Below are 25,215 nucleotides of genomic sequence, written 5' to 3'. Positions count from 1 at the left end.
GCCTGCCGTATGCATCAGATTTTCAGCCAGTGTTTCTTGGGAGTGAAGTCTGAGGTTGAGACTAACTTCCTAACAAGCTGGGATTTGCAAAGAAACAAATTGCTCTGTGTTTTAATATTTATATTTATATTTATATATTATATATATATAACACACAAAGGCTTCTTCTTCATTTAAAGATGTGTTTCTTCTCACCACGGCCTCAGTGCCTCGGATCTTCCACCAAAAAAACTGCCACTTCATGGATTTTTTTATTTTTTATTAAATATTGGCACCTTGGATTTATTGTTGTAGAACATCCAAAAAGAACTAATTCCTTTTATTAGAAATCATTGCGGATAAAAACATCGCAGGTCATTCCCTCACTTTCTCTTGAATTTGATAAGACAGAAAAACTGCAGCTTTATGTTTCAGTTTAAGTAAATATGGTCCAATCTGGGTTGTACAACACTGCATCTAAACAATGGCTCAATTGCTAAGAACCTGATCCGCTGGGGTTTTCCGTGTTGACGCATTCAAGTCATGTAATATGAGATACATACTATTAATCTCTAATTCATGAGCAGCAGACCGAAGGCAGAGATATAAAAGATATAAGCTTTGTATATGAGAATAGCTTGAGGATTCTCCTAGGAGACACAACAAACAGCTGGGTTATTTATCTCATCCTGAACCTGAGACTAGCAGAATGGTTGATTCTAGTTGTGCAGAGATTGCCTCATACCGGTTGACCCCGATGAAAAGTGGCAGAAATGTTGCAGAGAGAGAAGCAGAGGAGAATGCGAGTGACCTGAAACCAAATTTCTCCATGCTTACAAATAAAGTCCTATGCAGACATTTCTCTCTCTTTCTCTCTCTCTTTCCCTTTATGTGCTTGCTATAAAAGAGCATGTTTATCAAATCATTCAGTGGAGAACATGCTGAACTTTTGTGCTGCATCATTGCCACACTGCTGTCTGTTCCATCCATCCTATATTTCCATCCAACCATCCATCTAACCATCCATCCAACCATTTATCCAATCATCCATCCATGCACCCCCCCCCCCCCCACCCCTGTGTTTGGGTCTGAATTTTATTCATGGAGAAACCCCCATTTTCTGACAGCTGGATGGTAAAAGGATTCATTCTGTTCTATACATTGGGAACCAAACATGCTTACATTTTTCAATTTTGCTAATTTAATACAATTAATTTGGATCTCTTGGAACTTAGTGGAGCTTGGTGGTCCTGTGATTTTGAATAGTCTGAGCTACCGTTTCCCCTGCTTGATAGTAACAGCAATAACTTACAAGAGAAATACTGTAGGATCATTTTAACATTTACAGGAATTTTAAGAACAAGAATCTGATATAAGCACGTCCCTATTGTGCTTTAAGAACAGTGTTAACTCGTGCTACTGTAGCATGTAGAATGCGGGAAGTACAGTAAGCATTCACAAGGTCAACATTTTTTATTGAACACAGTTCCAATGCAGTAATTCTCATGTAATGTTGACGAGACATTGGTATTAACTCAAGACATCTATACATATAAAGAAATCATAATATTACAATTCATAAATAAAGTGGAATGACAGGACAAAATGACTGAAAACAATAACGTATACTGTGTTTAATGCTTGGTGGAAAGCCTTAGTTTCCACTGATAGCTTCAAGACACTTCATAAGTAAACCAATGGCTCACAGTGCTCAGGTGGGATTTGGATCGGTTCTTCTAAACAGACTAGATAAATCCTGAATACTCCTTGCAGCCCTCTTGTGAATCTTATTCTTCAGTTCCTTGCACAAATGCTCCATTGGGTTAAAGTCCAGTGGTGATTGACTAAGCCATTTCAACAACTTTATTTTCTTCCTCTGGAGCCAATGGAAAGACCACCCACGTGTTATCCTCATCACCTTGGTGGATGGCAACAATTTCAAGAATTTTTCCAGCACATTGCTCCATTCATACTCATATTATATAATATGGATTCTGCCAGTACCGAGAGAAGAGAAATAGTCTAATACCATGATGCTTCCACCTCCAAACTTTATTTTTAGGTTCAAACATTAGGTCCTCCAAACATTGCGTGTTGTTTTATTATGATCATGTCCAATCGAGCAGGACCAATCAAGCCACACCTGATTCCATCTGTTTCATCAGATGATTTTGGCTTTCAATATCCTCAGGTGTGACCTCACCGTGTCCTTCTGGATTAGATCAGACGTTACTGTTTCTTTGGTGATAAATATGATTCTAAATACATGGAAAATCCCTTTAACATCAATCACAGAAAAAACAAAGAGGTTTATACAGAAAAAAAACTGTGTGATTCTGCACCAGAGATGAATTCACCGTGTTCTGTAAAATCCAGAACATTACCTACCTACCTACCTACCAATCAACCAACCAACCAACCAACCAGGGTAAAAAATTTAGCTCTGTCAGCATGCTGTGTAAAGTCTAGCTCTAACAGCTCTATCAGTTCCTCAGCCTCAGCTCCATCATTTAGTTTCATGGCATGTGGCAGATCCCTTATTCAGAGTGACATATATTTATCTCATTTATACAGCTGAGCAATTGAGGGTTAGGGGCCTTGCTCAGGGGCCCAGCAGTGGCAGCTTGGTGGACCTGGGATTTGAATTTATAACTTTTCAATTAGTAAACTAACACCTTAACCACTGAGCTAACACTTCCTCAAAGTCATGGTTGGGACATCCTGAAGTGTTTTATTTCTCTTATACCAGAGCAACAAGATGGCGGCGCGGCAGTAGCAGGCAGCGGCCACTCCGGATTCAATATGGTGCTATTTACATCTTTTAAGCTTTTATTTACAGTTTTTAGCCCAACTATTGCTTGTACATGGACACCAGAGACAGCAGTGTTCATGTATACTACCACCAGGAACTAATAGAGTACAGAAATCGTGCAACAACCAACCTGCACGATGATGTACTGGATAGGCTTTGTGACCTCTGCTTGCTGTGGAGACCAGGCCTCCGGTCCTGATACCGGAGACCAGGAGAGGGGACGCCCAAAGCGGTGCGCGAGGAAGCGGAAGCGGAAGCGGACGCCGCCATTCAGCTGGACGGGATCACTTCATTTAGAGCCGACAGAAATGCAGCTCTGTGCGTTAAGACTCACGGTGGTGGTGTGTGGGTTTATATCAACACGGAATGGTGCAAGAACTCTGTACTTGTTTCTACAGTACTTACTGCTCATTGTCAGTGGAGTTTTTGACTGTTAGATGCAGGCCATTTTATTTACCATTGTTTACATTGTCGGAGTTTACATTCCCCCCAGTGCTAATGCTAAACAGGCGCTAATGCTAAAGAGGCGCTAAGAGCTCTAAGTGGAGCTATTAGTGATCTGCAGAATGTTCACCCCGACGGACTGTTTATCATCGCCGGAGATTTCAACCATGCAAATCTCAAGTCAGTGCTCCCTAAATTCCATCAACATGTGGACTTTGCTACGAGAGGTGAAAACACGCTGGATCTTTTTTCCACAAACATTCCAGGCGCGTACGGTCCGGAGCCCCGCCCACACCTCGGCTACTCAGACCACATCTCTGTTATGCTAATTCCAGCATACAGACCACTCGTCAGACGCTCAAAACCGGTTCTGAAGCAGGTGAAAACCTGGCAATCAGGAGCCACCTCTCTTCTTCAGGACTGCTTTGAGTGCACTGACTGGAACATCTTCAGGGAGGCTGCAACCAACGGTGACTCTGTCAACTTGGAGGAGTACACGTCATCAGTGACCAGCTACATCGCCAAGTGCATTGATGATGTGACCGTCTCCAAGACCATCACCACACGCTACAACCAGAAGCCGTGGATGCCTGCTAATGTGTGTGCGCTGCTGAAGACTAGAGACCTAGCCTTCAGAACAGCCCTAAGAACAGCAAGGGCCAAACTGTCCCGAGCCATCAGAGAGACAAAGCGTGCACACGCCCAGACAATCCACAGCCACTTCCAGGACAGCGGAGACACCTGGCGCATGAGGCAGGGCATACAGGCGATCACGAAATACAAGACAGCTTCACCTCTTGTGATAGCGACGCCTCCCTCCCAGATGCACTGAACGACTTCTACACTCGGTTTGAGGTGCAGAACAACGTAACGGCAAGGTAATCTCTATGGTAATCTCTCCCTCCGATGACCAGGTACTCTGTCTATCCACGGCCAACGTGAGGAGAACTCAGAGCAGAGCTTACCTACGGAAGGCTACTGGACCAGACAACATTCCTGGCAGGGTGCTCAGGGAATGTGCAGAACAACTAGCAGATGTCTTTACTGATATCTTCAACAATTCCCTGAGCAGTGCTGTTGTTCCTACGTGCCTCAAGACTACTACCATTGTCCCCGTCCCAAAGAAGACTACAGTGTCCTGCCTCAATGACTATCGTCCCGTCACACTCACACCCATCATTATGAAGTGCTTTGAGAAGCTCGTCACGAGGCACATCAAGACTATGCTACCACCCTCACTGGACCCCCTACAGTTTGTGTATCGTCCATTGCCACAGCCCTCCATTTATCCCTCACCCACCTGGACAATAAAGACACTGATGTACGAATGCTGTTCATAGACTTTAGTTCAGCATTCAACACAATCATCCCTCAGCACCTGATTGAGAAGCTGAGCCTGCTGGGACTGAACACCTCCCTCTGCAACTGGATCCTGGACTTCCTGACTGGAAGACCTTAGATTGCACAGTTGCACTTTATGTGGCTAAGACTACTTACTAAGTCCTTAGCTCTGTCTTTGTTCTATGTAGCACCTTGATCCTGGAGAAACGTTGTCTCATGTCACTGTGTACTGCAAGAGCTATATATGGTTGTAATTACAATAAAAGCTTCTTGACTTGACTTGACTTGAACATGCTAACAATGTCTAGGCTGTTTTAAGGCTTAACACATTACATTTTCTGTATTTAGGAGACATCTTCCTCAGAGTGACTTTCATTTTATTCATCTGAGCAACTGAGGATTAAGGGCCTTGCTCAGGGGTCCAGCAGTGGCAGCTTTGTAGACCTGGGATTTGAACTCACAACATTCCACTTGGTACTCCAGCATGCTAACCACTGGGCTATCACATTTAACAGCCATGGAGCTGGAAAAAATATTAGTCATCGTCTCAATCTCTGGATTCAATCCCTATTGAACTCTTGTCTGAATGATAAAAGTTCAGTCTGTCCCAAATGGTACAAAGAATAAAACTTTCTAATCTGATATTGACTCTATTAGCACTCTTCTGTGTGTTATGAGTGAAGATCGATGTGTTTGGACTAATGAAATGAAAGCAGCTGTTGTTCAAGGGCACTTTGAACCTTGTTTAGCTTTGATTTCAATCCATCTTATACCATTGAAACCTAATACCATTTCTCAGCTGGTTAACATTGATGAACTTGAACAAATAGTTCAACTTTACCAAAGAAAAAAAGTAAAAATTCAAGTGTTTAATTGTTTACTTCAATTAATAGAGAAAGGTCACACTCTTCTCTTTCCTTTTCCTCCTGTCTCTCTGACGGCTGTGTTCCCATATGAAGACTGGCAGTATGAAGGTAAGTCTGTTCTTCTTCCTTCTTTTTCTTGTCTTTTACCTTTATCTGTCCTGTGAGCAGCACGTACAAAGCCATGATTTTCCCCTGTAGAAAAAAAAATTCCACACTCGTAGCTCCTCTGTAGATTTGTATAGAAAGTAAGCTAAGCTGCTTCAGCAGTGCTAATATGTTAGCTGAAATGTATTATCGGTGTGTTTCTCCTCCATTCCAGACTGCAAGCTCTCCAGAACCGGGCCACCAGCCACCATAGTAGCCATAGATGAAGAGAGTCCTAATGGTAGGTATCCATCCTGTCTTTTCTGCACAAATAAAGCACTTCAGTTTGCTGGTGCGACTCCATCACGGCACTCCATGTTATGCGTGCTTAATTGTTTTGACAGCAAAACAAGTCTGGGGAAAACACATCAGGTCGGGCTTAACAATATTTCTCTTTTTACTCAGTTATCAGGAACGCACAAGCAAGTGGACTGATGAACCGTCTAAATAAATCTGATTTATTATTATTATGAACTTTTTTAACCTTGGACCAGCCTTGAAAAGGTTCATCAGTTGTAAAGTTTATTGAGTTCCAAAAGAAAAAAAACATGATGCTTTGATGATATAGAATTGTCAAAATCATGATAAAACCTTTCTAATAATCTGCAGTTATTTATTAGTTTAAAGAAATTCTGAATAAAATATTCCCTTGGATTTCTTTTCATTTCTTGCCTTTCTAGGTATCTGTATTGAGCGCCACAAAGACGCTATGAGAGATCCAGAAACTGAACTGCTTTATGAGCCTGACAGGAGAGCAGAGCTGGTGTATAGTGTTAGCAAAAGCACTAATAAAAGCTGAAAAGACTTTTTTTTATTCAAAGCACCATTCAAGGAGAAAATAATTCACACCAGTGAGAACGTTGCTTCTAATATGTTCCCATGTTGATGAATAGCATCGTATGTATGTCTAGTTGCACTTTACACTGGACACCAAGCACAAGTTATGTTTTACTGCATGTAACAAACTAGAATTTTCTCGTAGCAGCACTGCCTTGCTAACTAAACATACCAGATAGAACCAGATACCAAATAGAACGTGATTTAGCTTCTTAACGACTAGATCTAGTAGAGTAAGCGTGGTCAGATCATGCAGTATTAAATGAATACTATACTCTCGAGGATGCTGGTGTTGATGGAACATAAGTTATAACATGCATGTTAGAACAGTGCGGTGAAACTCTGGTGTGATTCTCAGCTCAGGTGTGAGCTGATTTTATTCAGGGATTTAAAACTACACACTCAAAGCCTTTCGGATGAAGGAAAACGAACCTCATTAGTGTGAACGTTACTCGGTACAATCGCCTTAAACTGATGTACAGTATGAATGTTTTCCATCTGTGTATGAATTCAGTTACTCAGCCTCAGCTATATCACTCAAGATCAGAACTTCTCTCAACTTTATTTATCGTAATTGTGCAGCAATTACTCTTTAGCATTTTCTAACAATAATTTCTAATGAGCTAGTTTGAAGACATAAACAACCTTGTAGCCTAATTTTAAGCAGCATGACCCTTAGCATGCAGCTCTTTCCTTGTCCCATAAGCTTCTTATCAGAAGTATTGAAAGTCAACACCTGCTGCTTGCACCCTACATAATAAAGTCCTGTTTCCCTGTGAGACTTTCTGGCAAACACATTCTGATTTTATTTAAAGTAATGTATTAATATTTTATTACACATCCCCCAGTACATACAGTATATCCACATTATATTTAGTAAAGCGATGCAGAAGGCACAGACTTGAACGGTACACCGTTGGTGTTTACGCTATAAAACGGGTTTAAGACATGAGTGCGGCCTTAAATATATTCTGTGAATGTCTCATGAAAAGATATTAAAGGGCCAGACAATGAAATGAAAACTGAAACTCACCCTGCTGGTAATAGTGTCCTTAACGGACATTGCTACAAAGAGCTTTACAGAATTTATTAATTCAGGATATCAGTTATCCCTGATGAGCAAGCCTGAGGTGACGGTCATGAGGAAATGACAATATGAGAAAGAAACCTTGAGAGGAATCAGAGTGAATCCATCCACCCTGAACACACCACTGCCTTCTATAACTGTGTCAAAAAGTGCATCCAGGAAATTCAACTTGTTGAAGTCTTGTTGAAGTTTTCAAATGTTCACTGATTGACTTCAGTGCAAAACTTCATATCACTTGCAGTCTAAATCCTCGTTCATGTTTTCTATCATGGAGGACTATCCACGATAGTCTCAGCTAAGCTCTCCAGGCTGTTCATGTGCTACATCCTCAGCAGCACTGAGCTGATCCCAAATGATAAGACTCTAACCAGAAGTAGGGCATCAGGATGCATCAAGAACATCCGGAGAGCAGAAGCAGTCAGGATCACTGCGATCTCAGGAGGTGCATGTGAAACTCAGCACTAAATTATAGCTTAGAACTCTAAAAAATTTTAAAGTAGTATTAAGTTTGAACTTTATGGTTCAATAAATAAAAATGACACAAGTATCAGATACCATATAAGTTAAATATACACCAGATCTTCTCCCAGGTGATTCTCCAGCCTCATTTCCATACATGCAGCTTAATAAGCGTCTGCTGTTAAGTTTTTTTTTTCTTGCTTTCAGGAAATAACCTGTTTGTGTAGACACAACTATATCGGTGTGAGAAATTAAGTTAGCTAAATTTAGGCAGACAGACACTAATATATCATCCAATCAGTGCAGATAATGTTCAGACATTTATTATGCAAATTCTGACGTTTTGACTTGATATTTATTCAGAAATCTTTGATGACAAATTCACCATCGTTTATTCGGTCCGACGACATTAGATGCCTAAGGAGTTCCAATACAACGCAAAGGGCACCTTGTCACATTTGATACCTTCATGTGAGCGAGTTGTATCAGGTTTGTGTGTGTGTTTATTCAGGTAGTGAATGTGGATATTAAGAGGAGTGGACTGTCTGTGGGTCTCTGGCTCAGCTAATAACAAACACTAAACAAAACAGGTCACAAGCAGGTCAGGAACAGGAAACAGACAAGAAACTGGGATCAGAAACCAAAAAAAAAACACAGCAAGCTCAGAAACGCCACGGTCAGAACAACACGGAACGAACACTTCACCGAGTAGATACCCGACACAAGGGTTTAAATAAGAACGTGAATCAAGCTCAATACTGAAAACAGGTGAAATCAATCATGAAACATGACTGAAACAGGAAATGACACAACAAGGATGAAACACTACAGAGGGCAGCATTGGTTTGGCAGCACATTGGGTGATTTATGAGGGATGTAGTAGCCTAGTGGTTAAGGTGCTGGACTACTGATTGGAAGGTCATGAGTTCAAACCCAATGCCCACCAAGGAGCCACTGCTGGGCCCTTGAGCAAGGCCCTTAACCCTTAATTACTCATTTGTAGAAATTGAAATAAATAAATGTAGGTCCATAAATGTGGAGAGGGGTTTCAGCTAAATTTGTAAGTAGAAAGCAGATTGGTTTATATTTTAAGTCTTATTCAATAGTTAGTGCCTTAATTAGTCACAGCTCAGGAGGAGGAACGCTTGCTATAAAGCTGTAAATGAGACCTGAGACTTACGTTTGGGTCACAGAGTTGACGGTGTCTATGTTACCTGAGGCAGAGTGATGATCTGTGTGTGAACCTCCATACCGCCAGCCTGCTGAACTGATTGAGATTGAATTGTTTAGATTACAATCTAAATTGTATTCCAAACCTATATGCTGTGTCGCATTATACTGTTGTAGAAATCCAAATCGATTTGACCATAAATATAGATTTTTAAAGACTATAAAATATTCATGTGCCGTTCATATGGCTTTAATTCCTAACCCATGCTCAGAAAAAAATCAAATCAAATCCAAAATATAAAACAAAACAAATCATTTGGAATGAATCAGTTTTGATGTAATCTCATTAAATAATTTTAAAGTGTCTTGTTGAAGAACGCAATTATAAAGGAAGTGTTCGTATTGTAAAGGATCGCTCGTACTCTACTGTACTCTTCTCCGCTGCACGGATTCATTACAAGTCTGCGAGTGAACATTAGAGAGAATAAGAGCTCGGAGCAACCCTCAAGGCCGCTGGAGAATACAACTGAAAACTGTCGTGTCTAATAAATGTAGGTTCAGAACCTGATTGTGCTCTCCATGTTTTTATACTAATCTGTGCATTTTGTCAAACATGTTGGCATGAGGCAGAGAGGGTTAGCATACAAGCTAAAGCAAATACACAGATAAGGGCAAGCAGACTCTCTCTCTCTCTCTCTCTCTCTCTCTTTTCTCTCTTTCTTTCTTTCTTTCTTTCTCTCTCGTTCTCTCTCTGTCCTTTTCTCTTTTTCTTTCTTTCTCTTTCTTTCTTTCTTTCTTTCTTTCTTTCTTTCTTTCTTTCTTTCTTTCTTTCTTTCTTTCTTTCTTTCTCTCTCTCTCTCTCGCATGCTCTCTCTCTCTTTCTCTCTTTCTCTTGCTTTTTCTCTTTCTCTCTGTCTCTCTCTCTCTCGCTCGTTCTCACTTTTTCTCGCTCTATTTCTCTCACATCTCTTCCCACCAAAGCAGATAACAGCGACCTTCTTTAATGTTCATTTATACCATGATATCTGACTCTCACTTCTGTTGGGTTCGTATATTCCTTCTGTGTACTGTAGCTGAAGTTGAAGTAACATTTATTTTACCTAACGTCTGAGCATCTCTTCATTGCTTATTATGCTGTGGTGTAAAAATCCAGCTGTCCAGAGAATTCTACTTGCATCATTTCACAGATGCCTGTGATTGGCTAGTCGCTGTGATTGACAGGCAGGACAGAATAATGTACATCAGTGGCTGGAGCTACCATATTGGTTTCAATAAGTTTGGCTTGTTGTTCTTGCAATGAAAAATACTATTGAAAGTCTTTGACAGTTGTGTCCAGGATGTGGGTTTCCAAAAAGAGGACGCCATTTAAAAAAAATAACATAGCATCAGTATCATATAAATATATAGAATTGATAGCTTCATTTTTCCAATGTTTTGTATTATTGACCAATAAGTTTTTTAAAAGGGTTTTTTTGTATTGCTTTCAGAGCAATGTGAACAGAACGCAGTCTTAGTACAGTATTAACATGAATATGCTTTTGGACATGGTCGACGTGTGGTGTGTTGACCTGTAGCTATTGTGACGTTAAGTGTCGTGGAACGCAAAGACTCTCAGCAGCTGTCACTGTGTCTTCTGTTTTATCTGGTTTCATAAAAGTAGTCAAATAATTTAGCTGATAAACTCTCACCTCATGCTAATGTGATCTTCTACCTTTTTGTAATTGTTACGTAAGTGTCAGCTTTACATGTCAAATATTCTGTTTCCCACTTATCTTCAAATTGGGATGAAGGCTGCAATGGGAATTTTTTGTTAATTTCTTGGGCATTGTTTCAAATCAGAACAGCTGTCATTCACTGTTATCATCAAGTAGCAGTTTGATGCCGTACACAACCGCGCTCACTGAGAGAAAACTCATGTTCGAGAGGCAGGAATTTGTCACATAGTTGCTACAGAGCATTATATAATCAATTAAATGTTATATATTTTTACAAGACCTTTGACTAGTGGATTATGTAGACCCCGGTTTTGATACAACATGCTGTAAAAACCTATTCACGTAAAACAATACGTTAATATAACTTTGTGTGATGCTTTTTTATTTTAGAAGGGTCGTATGTGAGGGAGTGTCATAGAAATTGCAGCAGCCTGAATTTTTTTATAATTGTATGACGTATAATAATATATGAATGAGAAGAAGTCAGTTATTTATTATAAGAATTAGCAGCCGTTGTCTAAAAAGTAGATGGTTAGCTAGTGAACTACTATATATGAGAAAAAGCCTTAGTTAGGACATTTTGACAGACACTCTTATCCAGAAGGATTAGATTGTATATAACTGAGCATTTGAGTCTTAAAGGTGGGGTGCACAATGTTTGAGAAATGCTTCAGAAAGCTGAGTCGGGCCGACAAACAAAACAAACGTGTAGCCAATAAGCATAAAGGGGCGTGTGTTGTCAATATGCGGCGAAGAGAGTGTTCAGTGCGTATGTCTGACATTAGCAGAAAGCGACTGAAACATTGACATGGCGGATAAAAACGAAAAGCGAAAAAAAGGCTTACAATAAAGCAAGAAGCAGGACCCGTGTTAATATAGGATCAGCTCTACAGCGCTGGAGAGAACTGAATATCTTCCGCGTGAAACGGAGCTAAACCTTTCACGGTACAACACACAGTACTACAAAAACACATTTGTATTACCATAGTATTACTCACTGTGTTCATTTATTGATAAAAATATACCCTCGGCAGGTGCCGCCATAATAGTTGCCTGGGTTGCGTATGTATTTGTGGGGCGGAGCTATCAAAACAGGGGTAACACCCATTTGGGTTAGGGGCATGTTTGTTTTGGTGATTTCAAATGTTGCATTATGTTGCATAAAATCCATTGTTAGGAGTTGCATTATGAAATTGGTCCATGAGAAAATATTTGGGCACAAAACAGATAAAAATTGCCTTTAATTAAATATTTAATCTCATGATATTTACATATCTAATGCAGTGAAACCAAACTGCATGAGGCAATCGTGTAATCATCCACCGTGTCAAATCTAGAATAAAATAAAAGTTAAATATATGCCCTTATTATACACTTCCGATGATCATACTCATCATCAGCTTTTCTTGACAGTGTTTGTAGCCAAGTTTGAGCTATTATTTTTATGAGGACTATATAAAAGGAGCCAAAGACACGTCTAAGAACTTAATGTCCAATGCTTCGAGACTTTATTGTGTAGATCTGCTTTTCCAAACTAAGATCCCGTCATCCCATAACGTTCGCTCTGCCGAGTCGTCATTCATCCTAAATGAAAAACAACGTCGTTTTTTTCCTCCCGTCTGATTTTTAGGTCAGTGATAACAGACATTAACTAAATTGAAAGCCAAATTGAAGCAGTAATGACAACAGCTTGGACCTGAAATGATGCTTTTCAACATGGCTGTCTGATTAACACTGTACTGAAAATATGTTTAAAGGGCACAGACGTGGTTGCGACTAGCTGCTGAGAGGAGTGGAAATTGGTTTGTTCATTCAGTGAAGCTAATATGCAGAGCAGGTTCTCATGCTGTCAGAGAGATAAAGACACAAATGACCTGCATGTCTGCTTGTTGCATAAGTAATTTCCATGGAGGGATATTATATCTCACAGAGGCTTCCTTTCTGTTCTACAGAGAGGAAAGTGCAGATTATGGAGTGTTGATTATTCTGCATTAAGGCATCTACACTCTTGGCTTTATATAGAACCTAAAATAGTTCTAACACTTGCTTCATATATGGAACATCAATCCATTCATTCATCCATCCATCCATTCATGCTTATCCTACTGGATCATGTGGAATATGAAGCTTATCCCAGGAGACTCGGAGCACAGGGCAGGCTACACCCTGGACAGGACGTCAGTCTATCACAGGCTATATAGAATATATGAAGTATAAATATACGGTTCTTTATCTATAGAAGCTTTTTTGATGGTTACAACCAATGGGGTTCTTTGAGTCAAGATGGTTAAGTTAGATGGTTATTATTATTATTATTATTATTATTATTATTATTATTATTATTATTCCTCTTCTTCTTCTTCTTCTTCTTCTTCTTCTTCTTCTCCTTTTTCTATAAAAATTTAGATAAGAAAATATAGCAAATCCCAACACAGTATAAATTCATTCATTCATTCATTCATTCATTCATTCATTCATTCATCTTCTACCGCTTATCCGAACTACCTCGGGTCACGGGGAGCCTGTGCCTATCTCAGGCGTCATTGGGCATCAAGGCAGGATACACCCTGGATGGAGTGCCAACCCATCACAGGGCACTCTCATTCACTCACACAATCACACACTAGGGACAACTTTCCAGAGATGCCAATCAACCTACCATGCATGTCTTTGGACCGGGGGAGGAAACCGGAGTACCCGGAGGAAACCCCCGAGGCACGGGGAGAACATGCAAACTCCACACACACAAGGTGGAGGTGGGAATTGAACCCCGACCCTGGAGGTGTGAGGCGAACGTGCTAACCACTAAGCCACCGTGCCCCCCCCAGTATAAATTCATTTAAAAATAAAGCAATATATTGTATTAGGAAAAAATGTTTTGTGGTGTTGGGCTGGGATGTGGTAGCCGAGTGGGTAAGGTGTTGGGCTACCAGTCGGAAGGTTGTAAGTTCAATTCCTACGTCCACCAAGCTGCCACTGCTGGGCCCCTGAGCAAGGCCCTTAACCCTCAATTGCTCAGTTGTATAAAAATGAGATAAAAAATGTAAGTCGCTCTGGATAAGGGCATCTGCTAAATGCTGTAAATGTGTTCCTCTCAGTTTTTCTGTTTGAATTCTTTCACAAATTGAATCAGCTGTTTGATTTAAAACATTTCATGCATAAAAATTCATTCATTTTGTTCATCAACATCTCACAGCGTTTTTTTTTTTTGTTTTTTTTTCACGATTATCAATTTCCAAAAAGTAATGGCCCTGATTTCGCCTTGCGCAAACATTTTATTATAAAAAGCTCCAAGTGTTCTTTATGAAAATTCTTTGCATGTTTAACAGTTAAATCTATCAGCAGATAGAGTCTTTAAGGGTTCTCTCCCAAAGTGACAAACCAAATGATGCTTGTTATTATTCCTGTTGCTTACAGTCTGAATATTTACACAAGAAGTCCTAGTTTGGATTTTTTTCAACGAAAGTGTTTCTATAATGTAGATAATCACTTCTTTTACAAGTCGTAGCGTTTCAGTGATTCGTTCACGACTGCTTAGCACTTAGCTCACCTCAGTAATTTTAGCACTCTGTCTCATCCCTTGCGCTTTTCACTCAGGCAGTCGAGCCTCGGCTTCCCCGGGAAATGACCGGAGTTATGGCTCTGAAAGGCTTTTATTAAAAAGGAACAATTTCATATCAATTGGTGAGGCACATTAAAGTGTCACTGGATGAGGAGACCCAATAAAACCCTGTGGAATCAAATCTCATTTCTCTCTTCCATCCGCTCTTCTGAGCACTCCGCTTAGCACCTGGGACTGTGACAAAGTTATTACACCGGCCCCTTAGTGCATTCCTCATCAGCCGGCTTCTCATTTGTGTCATTTGTGTCCTGTTTGAGGCTATGAACGTCAGCTGTGGAGGATGGAATAGCAGGATTGACTTAAAAATGGAGGTCAGGTCTGTTTGGGGAATAGATTAACTGTCAGACTGCACTAAAGTATTCCCTTAACTGGCTTGGAGAACAGCCAGTGGTCAGCAGACCAGGTCCGGTCAGCACGGAGGTCTCCTTGAGTGCTCACGACGAGCAAAATGAAGGTGATGAAGAGCGACGCTTAATGAATATTTAGGCTGATTGGCCTCAGAGACAGCTCTGACATTAAGATAGAAGCAGTCGGCTATTGATCTGAAGGGACTGGAAGAAGAGTCTGAACGTAGGCCTTGAGTTGATTGGAGAGTGCCTGAAGGATGTTGAGAATTCTTAAAGATTAACAGAGTCATGTTTCGAGTGTCAGGGGGTTGGGCGTCGAGCAAATCAGCTGCATTGCCTTCTTTCTCACTGTTCTTTTGTCTTATTTTGTCTTTATCAGTTTGTGCTGTGCTGATTCCCAGATTCTCATTAAATGCTGGCAACTAATCCTAGCTTTCTGATTGATCCTCTTCATCAGTTCACTCACGTTGAGCTGATACGCCGAATAGACGTGTCGACAAACCGAAAGACCTTGGAAATGTTTGAAACGTGCCAACGCTTTAAAGACAAAAAAGACTGTTTAAGTGCATCAGAAAGCAACGGGATGTCCACGATGTGTGACGATGCGGCAAAGAACAGGATTTCTACTGCAGTAAAATAATCACGTTTAACAAAATGTAAACAGGTCGTTTTTAAGTAGGTTTACTCTCGTGTGCTCTTTCTGCATGGACAATTAATCAAAATCATTTAGCCAAATTTTGCCTCCTTCACGACCCCATCAATTCTCCTCATTTTATCCACCACAGTAAGCATCTCCTTTTCCATCTCACCATCCTTCCTTACGAATAGTAATCGGTAATAAACTATAAAAACTTCCACACCTCACAAAGTGTCCTGAAGTAACAATTGAAGTTGGGTTAGAAGCAGAATCTTTGGACTTTTAGCTAATTATAAACCATTTAAATAGAATGTACTTAAAATGTACTGAATTCACTTAGAACTTAAACAGGCTTTATTTTTATTTATGTGTATTTTTGCCAACAAGTTGACCTCAAGGATATCTGCTCATTTAAAACACCAGGTTCAAGCAGTAGCTTGTTCAAAATTTGACAAGCATAGGAGCCTTTACATGTGTAGAAAAAAAATCATAATCTGTTTGTTTTGCACTGCAGTCTCCTAAGCTGATTAGCTAGGCTTTCTTGATAAGCATTATTCATTCGTAGCATCATCATTGACGGTATGCAGAGCTCTCGAAGGCATATCGGAGTAGATCTGTACTCTGAACTTGGCCTGCTAATAAACAGTGATGCTGCTGAGCCAAAATCAGATATGGTATTTTTTTATTTTCTTTAGAGCTGGTCAGGTGTGGTTTATAATCACATGAGGTTGAGGATGTGGTTCCTCGCAATGTTTCTTCTCACCACTATCACCTCTGACTTGCTCATATTGGATAAATGTAAATTAAAGTGTGAAACTTTATCCTTTTTATTTTGTGTTTTTGTATTCCTGGGAAACTGCTTTGTGTCGACGTCCATTGTTAAAAGCGTGATAAAAAAAATCGAATTAAGCTGAATTTATTGAGTTGCGGTCCGACTCTGACTGGAGTAAGATATCTGAAAAGGTTGAAATAGATAAATAAATGAATATCAGACAGACAGTAATAGATGGAAATGCATTTGCCTTAACAAATCTTTTTTTTCACCAACATTAGCAATATGACAGGTTTGGTATCCATGGTTTGAGTCGATTTGCTTGAGAATTATGCTTTTCCTGAGGCAGCCTGAGCACTACTACAATATACATTGAGATGAAAGCAGTCGATCATGTCGTATGCCCTTCATTTAAAAACAAGCCTAATTGTTAACAGGATGTCCTTCAAAATGACTGGATGTTGACTGCTTGCTTTGATGTGGTTCCAAAAGACGGGTGTTGTTTCACATAGATGTTATGCTGAAGCCTCTGGTCAGGACTTAATAAAAACAAATTGTTCTTTATTAAAGGGATTATTTGAATATCTTCCCAAGTCATGCCATTACCCTAAAATTAAACACCCTGATTAGAAATTAAATTATTTGCATAGACTTTCATTTGGATTTATTTTCTTGCTTATAGTAGATTGACCCAAATCATAAGCAGCACTGGGTAACTGAAATTCTGTTGTGCTTTTGTGCATCTCGCATGCTGCAGGAAATCATTTCTGTATGCAGAAGTCATTAATAACACTTAACACTTAACAGCTGAATGCATATTGCTGGTCATGTGGATTACACAGAGTGGATTCTCAGGTGGATTACACAGAGCTGCCATTTAATCAAGGACATGATATTTTTATAGCTTAAAGGGTCATGTAACAGAGATCTAACTGTAGGATTGTGTTTTAGTAATCACACTTACAAAAAAGCATCATGGTGGCTTAGTGGTTGGCATGTTAGCTGGTCAACTCCAGGGTTGAGGGTTTGACTCTGAGCTGTCTTTATGTGATTGCATGTTCACCTCATGCTGCAGGGTTTCCTCTTGTTTCAGTCCAAATAACATGCAATATAGGCTGATTGGCATCTCTAAATTGTCTGTAGTGTGTGTGTGATCATGCCCTGAAGTGAGTTGGCATCCCGTCCCAGGTATCCCCACCTTGTGCACCTGATAATCTCCAGGCTTCTTGTGACCATGTCTAGGATCTGCACTACAGAATATGAATGGATCAACATTAAAGTACACTTATAGTGCTATACAAATAACTAACACGCATAATGTAAGTTAAACTGCCTCCTGGTGGTTCAGTGGCAGGGTCTCGTGTTCTCATAGCTGTGGCCCGGGTCTGATTCCCTGCTGGGCATGAAGCTAATCCATCCACTAAGGTGCTTACTCTCAGTTCTGGTTGCAAGCATGGATAAAATGTAAGGGTTCAATTAGGAAGGGTATCTGGTGTAAAACCTAATATGTGGACCAGATGATCTGCTGTGGCGACCCAGCAGAAAGAGAAGGTGAATGAACAACAGCTATAATGTAAGTTAAACTGAAACCTCTATTTTTGGTCTGTTAAAAAAAATCTAAGATCTAACGTGGATCAACTTGAGAAAAAATCTCATGAAATAATTTTGTTTTCATGCTTGTCGCGTCGAAACACATCCACTTTAGTAAATAAAGCCAGGACTTACCATTTAATTCGGATCCCACAGCAGTTCCCCTGTGGTTTAGCATAAGTGGGTTAAACTAAACAAAGTGGGTTAAACTACTTTAAAAGAGAGCTTCTACAGTATGTGATTTGTGTTGCTAAGAGGTACTAAGGTATGATTGGTGGATTGTTCTTGTGAGAGGTGTTTAAGACTTTAGGCAGCAAGTTTTTTTTTCATAAACATGCCAGTTGGGGTGATCTTAATTAAACCTAGGTGTAAATTTGTGTGGGAATGATACCCTTTGATGAACAGGCTGTGGAACCATGGAGACCTTGAACAGGATAAAGGTGTTATTAGAAACGATGAATGAATGAATGAATGTTTAGATAAAGGCTTTAGTGACATGATTAGGATGGTAAATCCAAACCATGTTGCCATACTCAATTGTGTAGTCACCTGAACATCAGACCCATATGTAGGTGTTCCCCAAACGGTTGCCACCAATTTGCAAGCATACAAAGTTGAGGTCTTTGTATGCCGTAGCTTTACAGATTTCCTTCAGTGGAGTTAAAGGGCTTTTCACACTGCGCTTGACCTGAGGTTATCGTTGTTATAAAAACCCTGCTGTTAAGCCCAGGGTTTAGGAACGTTTAACACTTTGCACTGCTTTTTACTCAGCATTATGAAACCCTGCTCTGAAACAGAGTCAGCAAAGCATTTCCGTGCCAAACGTGTGAGGTATGAAACTATTCGGTGTTAGAATGTTATGGCTAGGTGCTTAGCAACAATCAGAACTGAACATTGTCTCACTCATTTCACGTGCTTTGTACAGACAAGAAGGATTTACATGGTGGTATTTTTTCTCAGTAGAAAAGTTGTTATTTAAAGTGGTCACATGCTGTATTTATCCAATCAGGGTTGTTGATACATAAATATCCTAACAGCTCCACTTCAAAATCTAGTGGAAAGCCTTCCCAGAAGAATGGAGGTTATTGGGAGCGAACTAGAGACTAGATCTGGAATGGGATGTTTGACAAGAACACACGAGGACAATGATCCAATGATGCGCTGTTCACATACGTTTGGTCATTACTGTAAATTTCTTCTTGCTGGAAATCATGGACATTGACGAGGAACCTGACAAATACTCCAGCTTTCACTGAAACATCCATAGATTTACTTGTATGTTATTTTCTCCTGGCAGAAATAAACACTGTTAGAAGTGTGTGTTTCAGCAGCTAATCTGAAATGCTGGGGCATAAAAAAGTAACAGCTTCTGTTGCTGCTGCTGCTGCTCAGAATGTAAATCCCACCTGAGCTAAACTTTAAGATCAAAGCACTTTAAAGGACATTTCATTTTGTCCCACTGTTATCTTCCTTTTCCTGAGCAGCACTTAATTATTTGTCACAGGAACCTAACAGTCCTTGCGCATTGATTCAGGTGCTGCCACGAGTAGTCTAAACCGTCTCATTGATGAGATGGCAAGCTAAGTCCTGTTCTGAATCATCATGCTGCCTCATTTGAACTTCTTGAGTGTTAGTCTGTGTGTCTATTTTTTCTATCTGCTTTCATATGAGTTAGGAGCATTACGCTGTGGCATAAACAGGAAATAAGGAATGAAATCCATAAGGGAGCGCTGTTGGGATTAAATGGGCTGAGGTGGTTCAAGTGGTTAAGGATCTGGGCTGTTGATCAGAGGGTTGGGGTTAAAGCTCCAGCACTGTCAAGCTGCCTCTGTTGGGCCCTGGAGCGAGGCCCTTAATGCTCTATGCTTCAGGGGTGCTGCAACATAACTGCCCCTGCACTCTGAACCCAAATTCCTAAGCTGGAATAGGCAAACAGGCTTCTTCTTCCTTTTGAAAGAAATTACAAAATTGTGGATGTGGAACTCTTTTAGCACCACAAATTCTGTAGCACTTATTTTACACAGGGTCTTGGGTACTCAGGGTACCAATTTTTGAGCACAATCGCACAGCCATTTTGATGATACCAATCAGTCTGCAATGCATGCCTTTGGAATGAGAGAGGAAACCTTCAAAACACAAGGAAAGTATGCAAACTAAACACACACAGGGCAGAGATGGGAATCAAACCCTCAATCCTAGATGTGTGAGATACAAAGGCTAACCACAAAGCCACCACTTCCCCATTTTATCATAAAGAACGACACCCTTCATAGTTACGCCTACTGTTGTAGCGCGTCCACATAGCAAGTTAGTTCGTGTTTTAGAAGCTATAAGCAGTCTTTCATTCTCCGGCCTTTCTTTTTTCTAATTTCTCTAAGGTTATGTTGTTAAATGTCACCAAGGAGTCTGTCCTGAATTCATTCATTCATTCATTCATTCATTCATTTTCTACCGCTTATCCAAACTACCTTGGGTCACAGGGAGCTTGTGCCTATCTCAGGCGTCATCGGGCATCAAGGCAGGATACCAGTATACGGAGGATACCAGGATACGGAGTGCCAACCCATCGCAGGGCACACACACTCTCATTCACTCACGCAAACACACACACTAGGGACAATTTTCCAGAGATGCCAATCAACCTACCATGCATGTCTTTGGACTGGGGGAGGAAACCAGAGTACCCGGAGGAAACCCCTGAGGCACGGGGAGAAAATGCAAACTCCACACACACAAGGCGGAGCTGGGAATGGAACCACCAACCCTGGAGGTGTGAGGCAAACGTGCTAACCACTAAGCCACCATATAACCCCCTGTCCTGAATTCAATCCTTTTAATATTCTTAAATACTAAATAAATGTTGAATCTCCTCACAGAGTAAAGATATTAAATCATTTTTAAGTTGATATAGAAAAGTTATTGCTACACAAATCATAGCATAAGAGGAAGCACATTAATATTAACCAGTATTTTCTTTAATTATCCTTCTCAGAAAAATGACAGACTCTGGTGAGCGTACTTTCAGGTAAAATGCTGAGTAATGAAAAAAAAAGGCCACGCTCTATATCATTTGTTAATCATTATTGCCTGGTAATGGTTACACCTCTGAAGCCTTTTTATTGTGTTCTGTAAGCATTCAGACCTAAACGTAGCATGGAAGGAAAGCAATTAATTGTGTTGAGTTGATTAAAAGCAAGAAATGGTGAGTGAATCTTCTTCCAAACCTGAAGAAAGCGAGGTTGAATTTGTGTGGCTATTTCAGTGGAAATGAGACTAAACGCTTCGAGCTGCATTTTTGAATTCAAGTCCTTCCTCCTGTAAGCAAGCACAGCATAAAGAGGCTTACTGGGGAAACTAATACGCTGGATTTTTGCAACCATTCCCAGGTTAAAGTTCACATCCCTACTCAAAAAAAAAGTAGCGAATTAGAGAATAAGGTGATGGTAAGCGAAATCAAAGTAATATGAAGACTCGTGGGTAGAAATGATTCTGCAGGCTTGGCTAAGCTTTGTACTTCTGGCACACGTGTAGTGCCAGCTTGCAGAGGCATGATCTGCCACAAGGCAGATGCCAGGGGACCTCCCAGAGGGCCGGGCACTGGTTCAGCAACAAAGTCCAGCTGTTTGAAATGCTGAGGGATGAGGGCTTGGAACTTCTGAGGTCATGGCGCATGTGTAGGGCTGTTGGAATAAATGATCATAATGCACAGTTGATTTGGGTGAAAAGCATCAAATTGTAATGTAGAATTGTATAGAATTGTGTAGAATTCTAACTTTCAGATGAACTGATTTTATTTAGTAGGACCTAGAGTTTTAACACCTCTGCTACTAAGTGGTGGAGGAACGATGTCTTCACGGCTTCCATCTTAGGGGGACGCTTTAAGAACGAGTGGTTGAATATTTGTAGGATTTATATGGAACTATCAGTGTAATCAATGAACTTGTTAGTTTTTGGAGTTGATTCAAACATGATCTAGGACACAGCAAGGTCAAAAGTCTGAGATAAGGTTTTTTCAATAGTTTCCTTTTTGTTTGTCGTAGATGTATGTGGAATTATGTGGAATTATCTGTATAACCAGCAGATGAACTTGGTTTGTTTTTGGAATTGCTCCAGACAAGGTCAAGGTCACAACAAGGTCAAATATCTGAAATAGTTATGTGAAAAAGTTTGCAGTATATTTTAAGAGTATTTCTGGCTCACAAATGACTTGGTGGAGGTGTGGCTGTCAGTGCCACTTGGCTTCAAGTTCTACTTCTTTCCACTGGAAGGATTTTGGGATGTAGTAGCTTAGTGGTTAAGGCGTTGGATTACTGACTGGAAGGCCATGAGTTCAAATCGCAGGGCCTACACCGGGCCCCTGAGCAAGGCCCTTATCCCTAAATTGCTTAGCTGTATAAATTATATAAATGTTAGTAGCTCTGAATACAGGAGTCTGCCAACTGCTGTCGTTGTTTGTTTCTTAATAGAACAGGGGCATAGAAGCCTTTATTATTGCCACATATACATTACAGCACAGTTTTTCTTTTCTTCACATACCCCAGCTGAGGAGGTTGGGGTCAGAGTGCAGGGGCAGCTATGATACAGCACCCCTGGAGCAGGGAGGGTTGAGGGCCTTGCTCAAGGGCCCAGCAGTGGCAGCTTGGCTGTGCTGGGCCTTGAACCCTGATCCTCCGATCAACAACCCAGAGCCTTAACCAGTTAGAGCCACCACTGCCCCCATTTCCTACTGCTCTTGAAATTCAATAAACTTAATTAATTAACGTTTCACATGCACAAACTCACAATGTTGTTACTACTCAAATTCTGAGTCCTCAATTTTCTACAGGTTGCACATTGTAGTAGTATGATGACTCACTTTTGGACTTTGTTTAAAGCGTAGTAACAGATCAAGCTCTGGGGTTTCAGGCACTGTGTCAACTCTTTAGATTATTCTTGCCTAGAAAAAGAGAGGGAGGTTGGAGAGCCGGGGCCTGTGGGGTATCTCCATAATAGCTATTATAGCTATTATGATAATACCTGCAGGTGTAATGGCCCAGTCACCTGTGCTAATGTGGCAGCCATTTCACTGGTATGCACAAGCAGCAAATAATTGCAGTTGTAGAAAAGTCATCTTGCCGTCATAGATAAAGAATTAATTCAGAATAATTTTTATTAGAACAGGGGCAGAAGCATTTATTATCACCACATATACATTACAGCACAGTAGAATTCGTTTTTTCACATACCCCAGCTGAGAACCCTGATCCTCCGATCAACAACCCAGAGCCTTAACCAGTTGAGCCACCACTGCCCCAGTTTCTGCATATCCCAGGTTATTATGAGCCCTGGGGTCAGAGCGCAGGGTAAGCCATCGTGCAGTGCCCTTGGAGCAGGTGAGGTTAAGGGCCTTGTTCAAGGACCCAACGTAGATGTCTCAGCAGCTTGTGGGCTTGAAAACCAACCTTCTGATTAGGAACCCAGTGCCTTGACCGCTGGACCATCACGTCCTCTCAATATTCGTATATATCATGAGCAGCCAACATCCAGGAACAGAAATCCGAGGCTACATGACTTCAGGGGCAGAAAAGGAGACTGGAAAATGTCAGCTGGTCTTTTTCAAGTCTTAACTTGTCCAGTTTTGATGAGTCTATCTCCACCCCAGCTTAGATTCCTGTTCCTTTTTAATGTCTCTTTTGTTTTTGTATTTCACCTACTTTAAGGTTTGGCATGTTGAGCATTGGAGATTCCAGAATTGCAAGTTTATCGAAATAGTGTGAGAAATATCAGTGTGGGTTCCTTACTCAAAGTGAAGAATTTCTGAAGTTTTGTGTGATTTCGTGAGTCACTAGGCCACATCTATCTGAGGGATTTGGTTAGTCATAAAATCATGTGTCTTTTTTTATATTTTTGTATTTTATGAGCTGCTGTATTTTTCCACACCCCAAAAAAAACCTGTGTGATGTTTTTCAAATGAGATTTCTCAGTAGAAAGCAATGTGCTAAAAGCACGTAATAACACAGTGCGAAGGTGACAGGCTGCTGAGAGAGCATTTGATTTCACAAAAGACAAAATGAATTCAATTCAATTCACATCATCTTTAACCTTAATCACACTTTTTAAAGTATAAAGACAATCTCTACACTTAAAGCATCCGGAAACTATGTCAAACTCTTCGGAGAAATCCAGAAATCCAGGCCACTGATTAAAGCTAATTGTTAAGTGTTAATTGACCAGTCTGTCATTTACCTGTCTAAATATTCAAAACTTCTACCCATAAAGACAGGAGTCGTCATTTCAAACACAGAGTTGCATAAGTATTCACACCCCGTCTGATTTTCTTCATATTTTTGTAGTGTTATGAGCTCTAATTGACACTAAGTTGTGGGATCATACTGTATTCTAGGACACAATATTCTTTGAAATTATTCATATTCATGTTCTTTCCATACGTCATCAAGTATTTATAACCTGACTGAAACGTTTCCAGACCTTTGTCTTGGTAGCTCTTTGTTCTTCATGATGATGATTGTTGAGTTAGTGTCAAACCTCAGAGCTTTCCAGGAACAAATGTATTTATACTCAGGTCAGGTGACAATTTAGTTACACACACACACACACACACACACACACACACACACACACACACACATACAAACACACACAAACACACACACACAAACACACACACACACATAAACACACACACAAACACACACAGACACAAACACACACACACACACAAACACACAGACAAACACACACACATAAACACACACAAACACACACATACAAACACACACACAAACACACACACAGACACACACACAGACACATACACATACACACACATACACACACAAGCTTGAAATAATAGGTTTATTACTTTTATATTTGCTTTACTATAACCTTACAAATGTTCCAGTGTGCGAACACTTGTGAAAAACACTATATAAGTTAACAGTGATTGTGTGTAAAGTCAGGGACTAAAATGATGCTCAGATACTTTCTTTTAAATGCTCAGCCTAACAAATATGACCATAGTGTATTATTACGATGAGAAGACACACACACTGTACAATGAGAATAAAAGCTGCAGGACATGACTTTATCATTCTCCCTTTCTGATTGGTCCAGGGACCGTCCTGGTAGAGAACATGCAAATCAACGGCCGTGCAGAAAGCCCTAACAGAACCATCTCCTTATCTCTGAGAGACAACTATGACCACTGGGTGATCCTGGACCCTGTCAAACAACGGCTTTATCTTAACAGCACTGGGCGAGTTCTGGACCGGGATGTAAGTAGGCAGCATGTTTATCCTCTCTCTCTCTCTCTCTCTCTCTCTCTCTCTCTCTCTCTCTCTCTCTCTCTCTCTCTCTCACACACACACACACACACACACACACAATAAAACAC

General features: G+C 40.4%; 1 protein-coding gene across 1 annotated transcript in view; it reads left to right on the top strand.

The window, feature by feature from the left end:
* pcdh15b (protocadherin-related 15b) overlaps window positions 1-25,215 on the top strand; it is a 163,460-nt gene that overhangs the window by 28,787 nt on the left and 109,458 nt on the right. The window contains exons 3-5 of the mRNA XM_060891532.1: window positions 5,536-5,550; window positions 5,762-5,827; window positions 24,936-25,096. Coding sequence (XP_060747515.1) covers window positions 5,536-5,550; window positions 5,762-5,827; window positions 24,936-25,096 — 242 coding nt within the window. The remainder of the gene's footprint in view (window positions 1-5,535; window positions 5,551-5,761; window positions 5,828-24,935; window positions 25,097-25,215) is intronic.

Source organism: Tachysurus vachellii, chromosome 2 (assembly GCF_030014155.1).
Source record: "Tachysurus vachellii isolate PV-2020 chromosome 2, HZAU_Pvac_v1, whole genome shotgun sequence".
Classification (NCBI taxonomy): Eukaryota; Metazoa; Chordata; class Actinopteri; order Siluriformes; family Bagridae; genus Tachysurus; species Tachysurus vachellii.
This window is presented reverse-complemented; position numbering and strand designations above follow the sequence as displayed.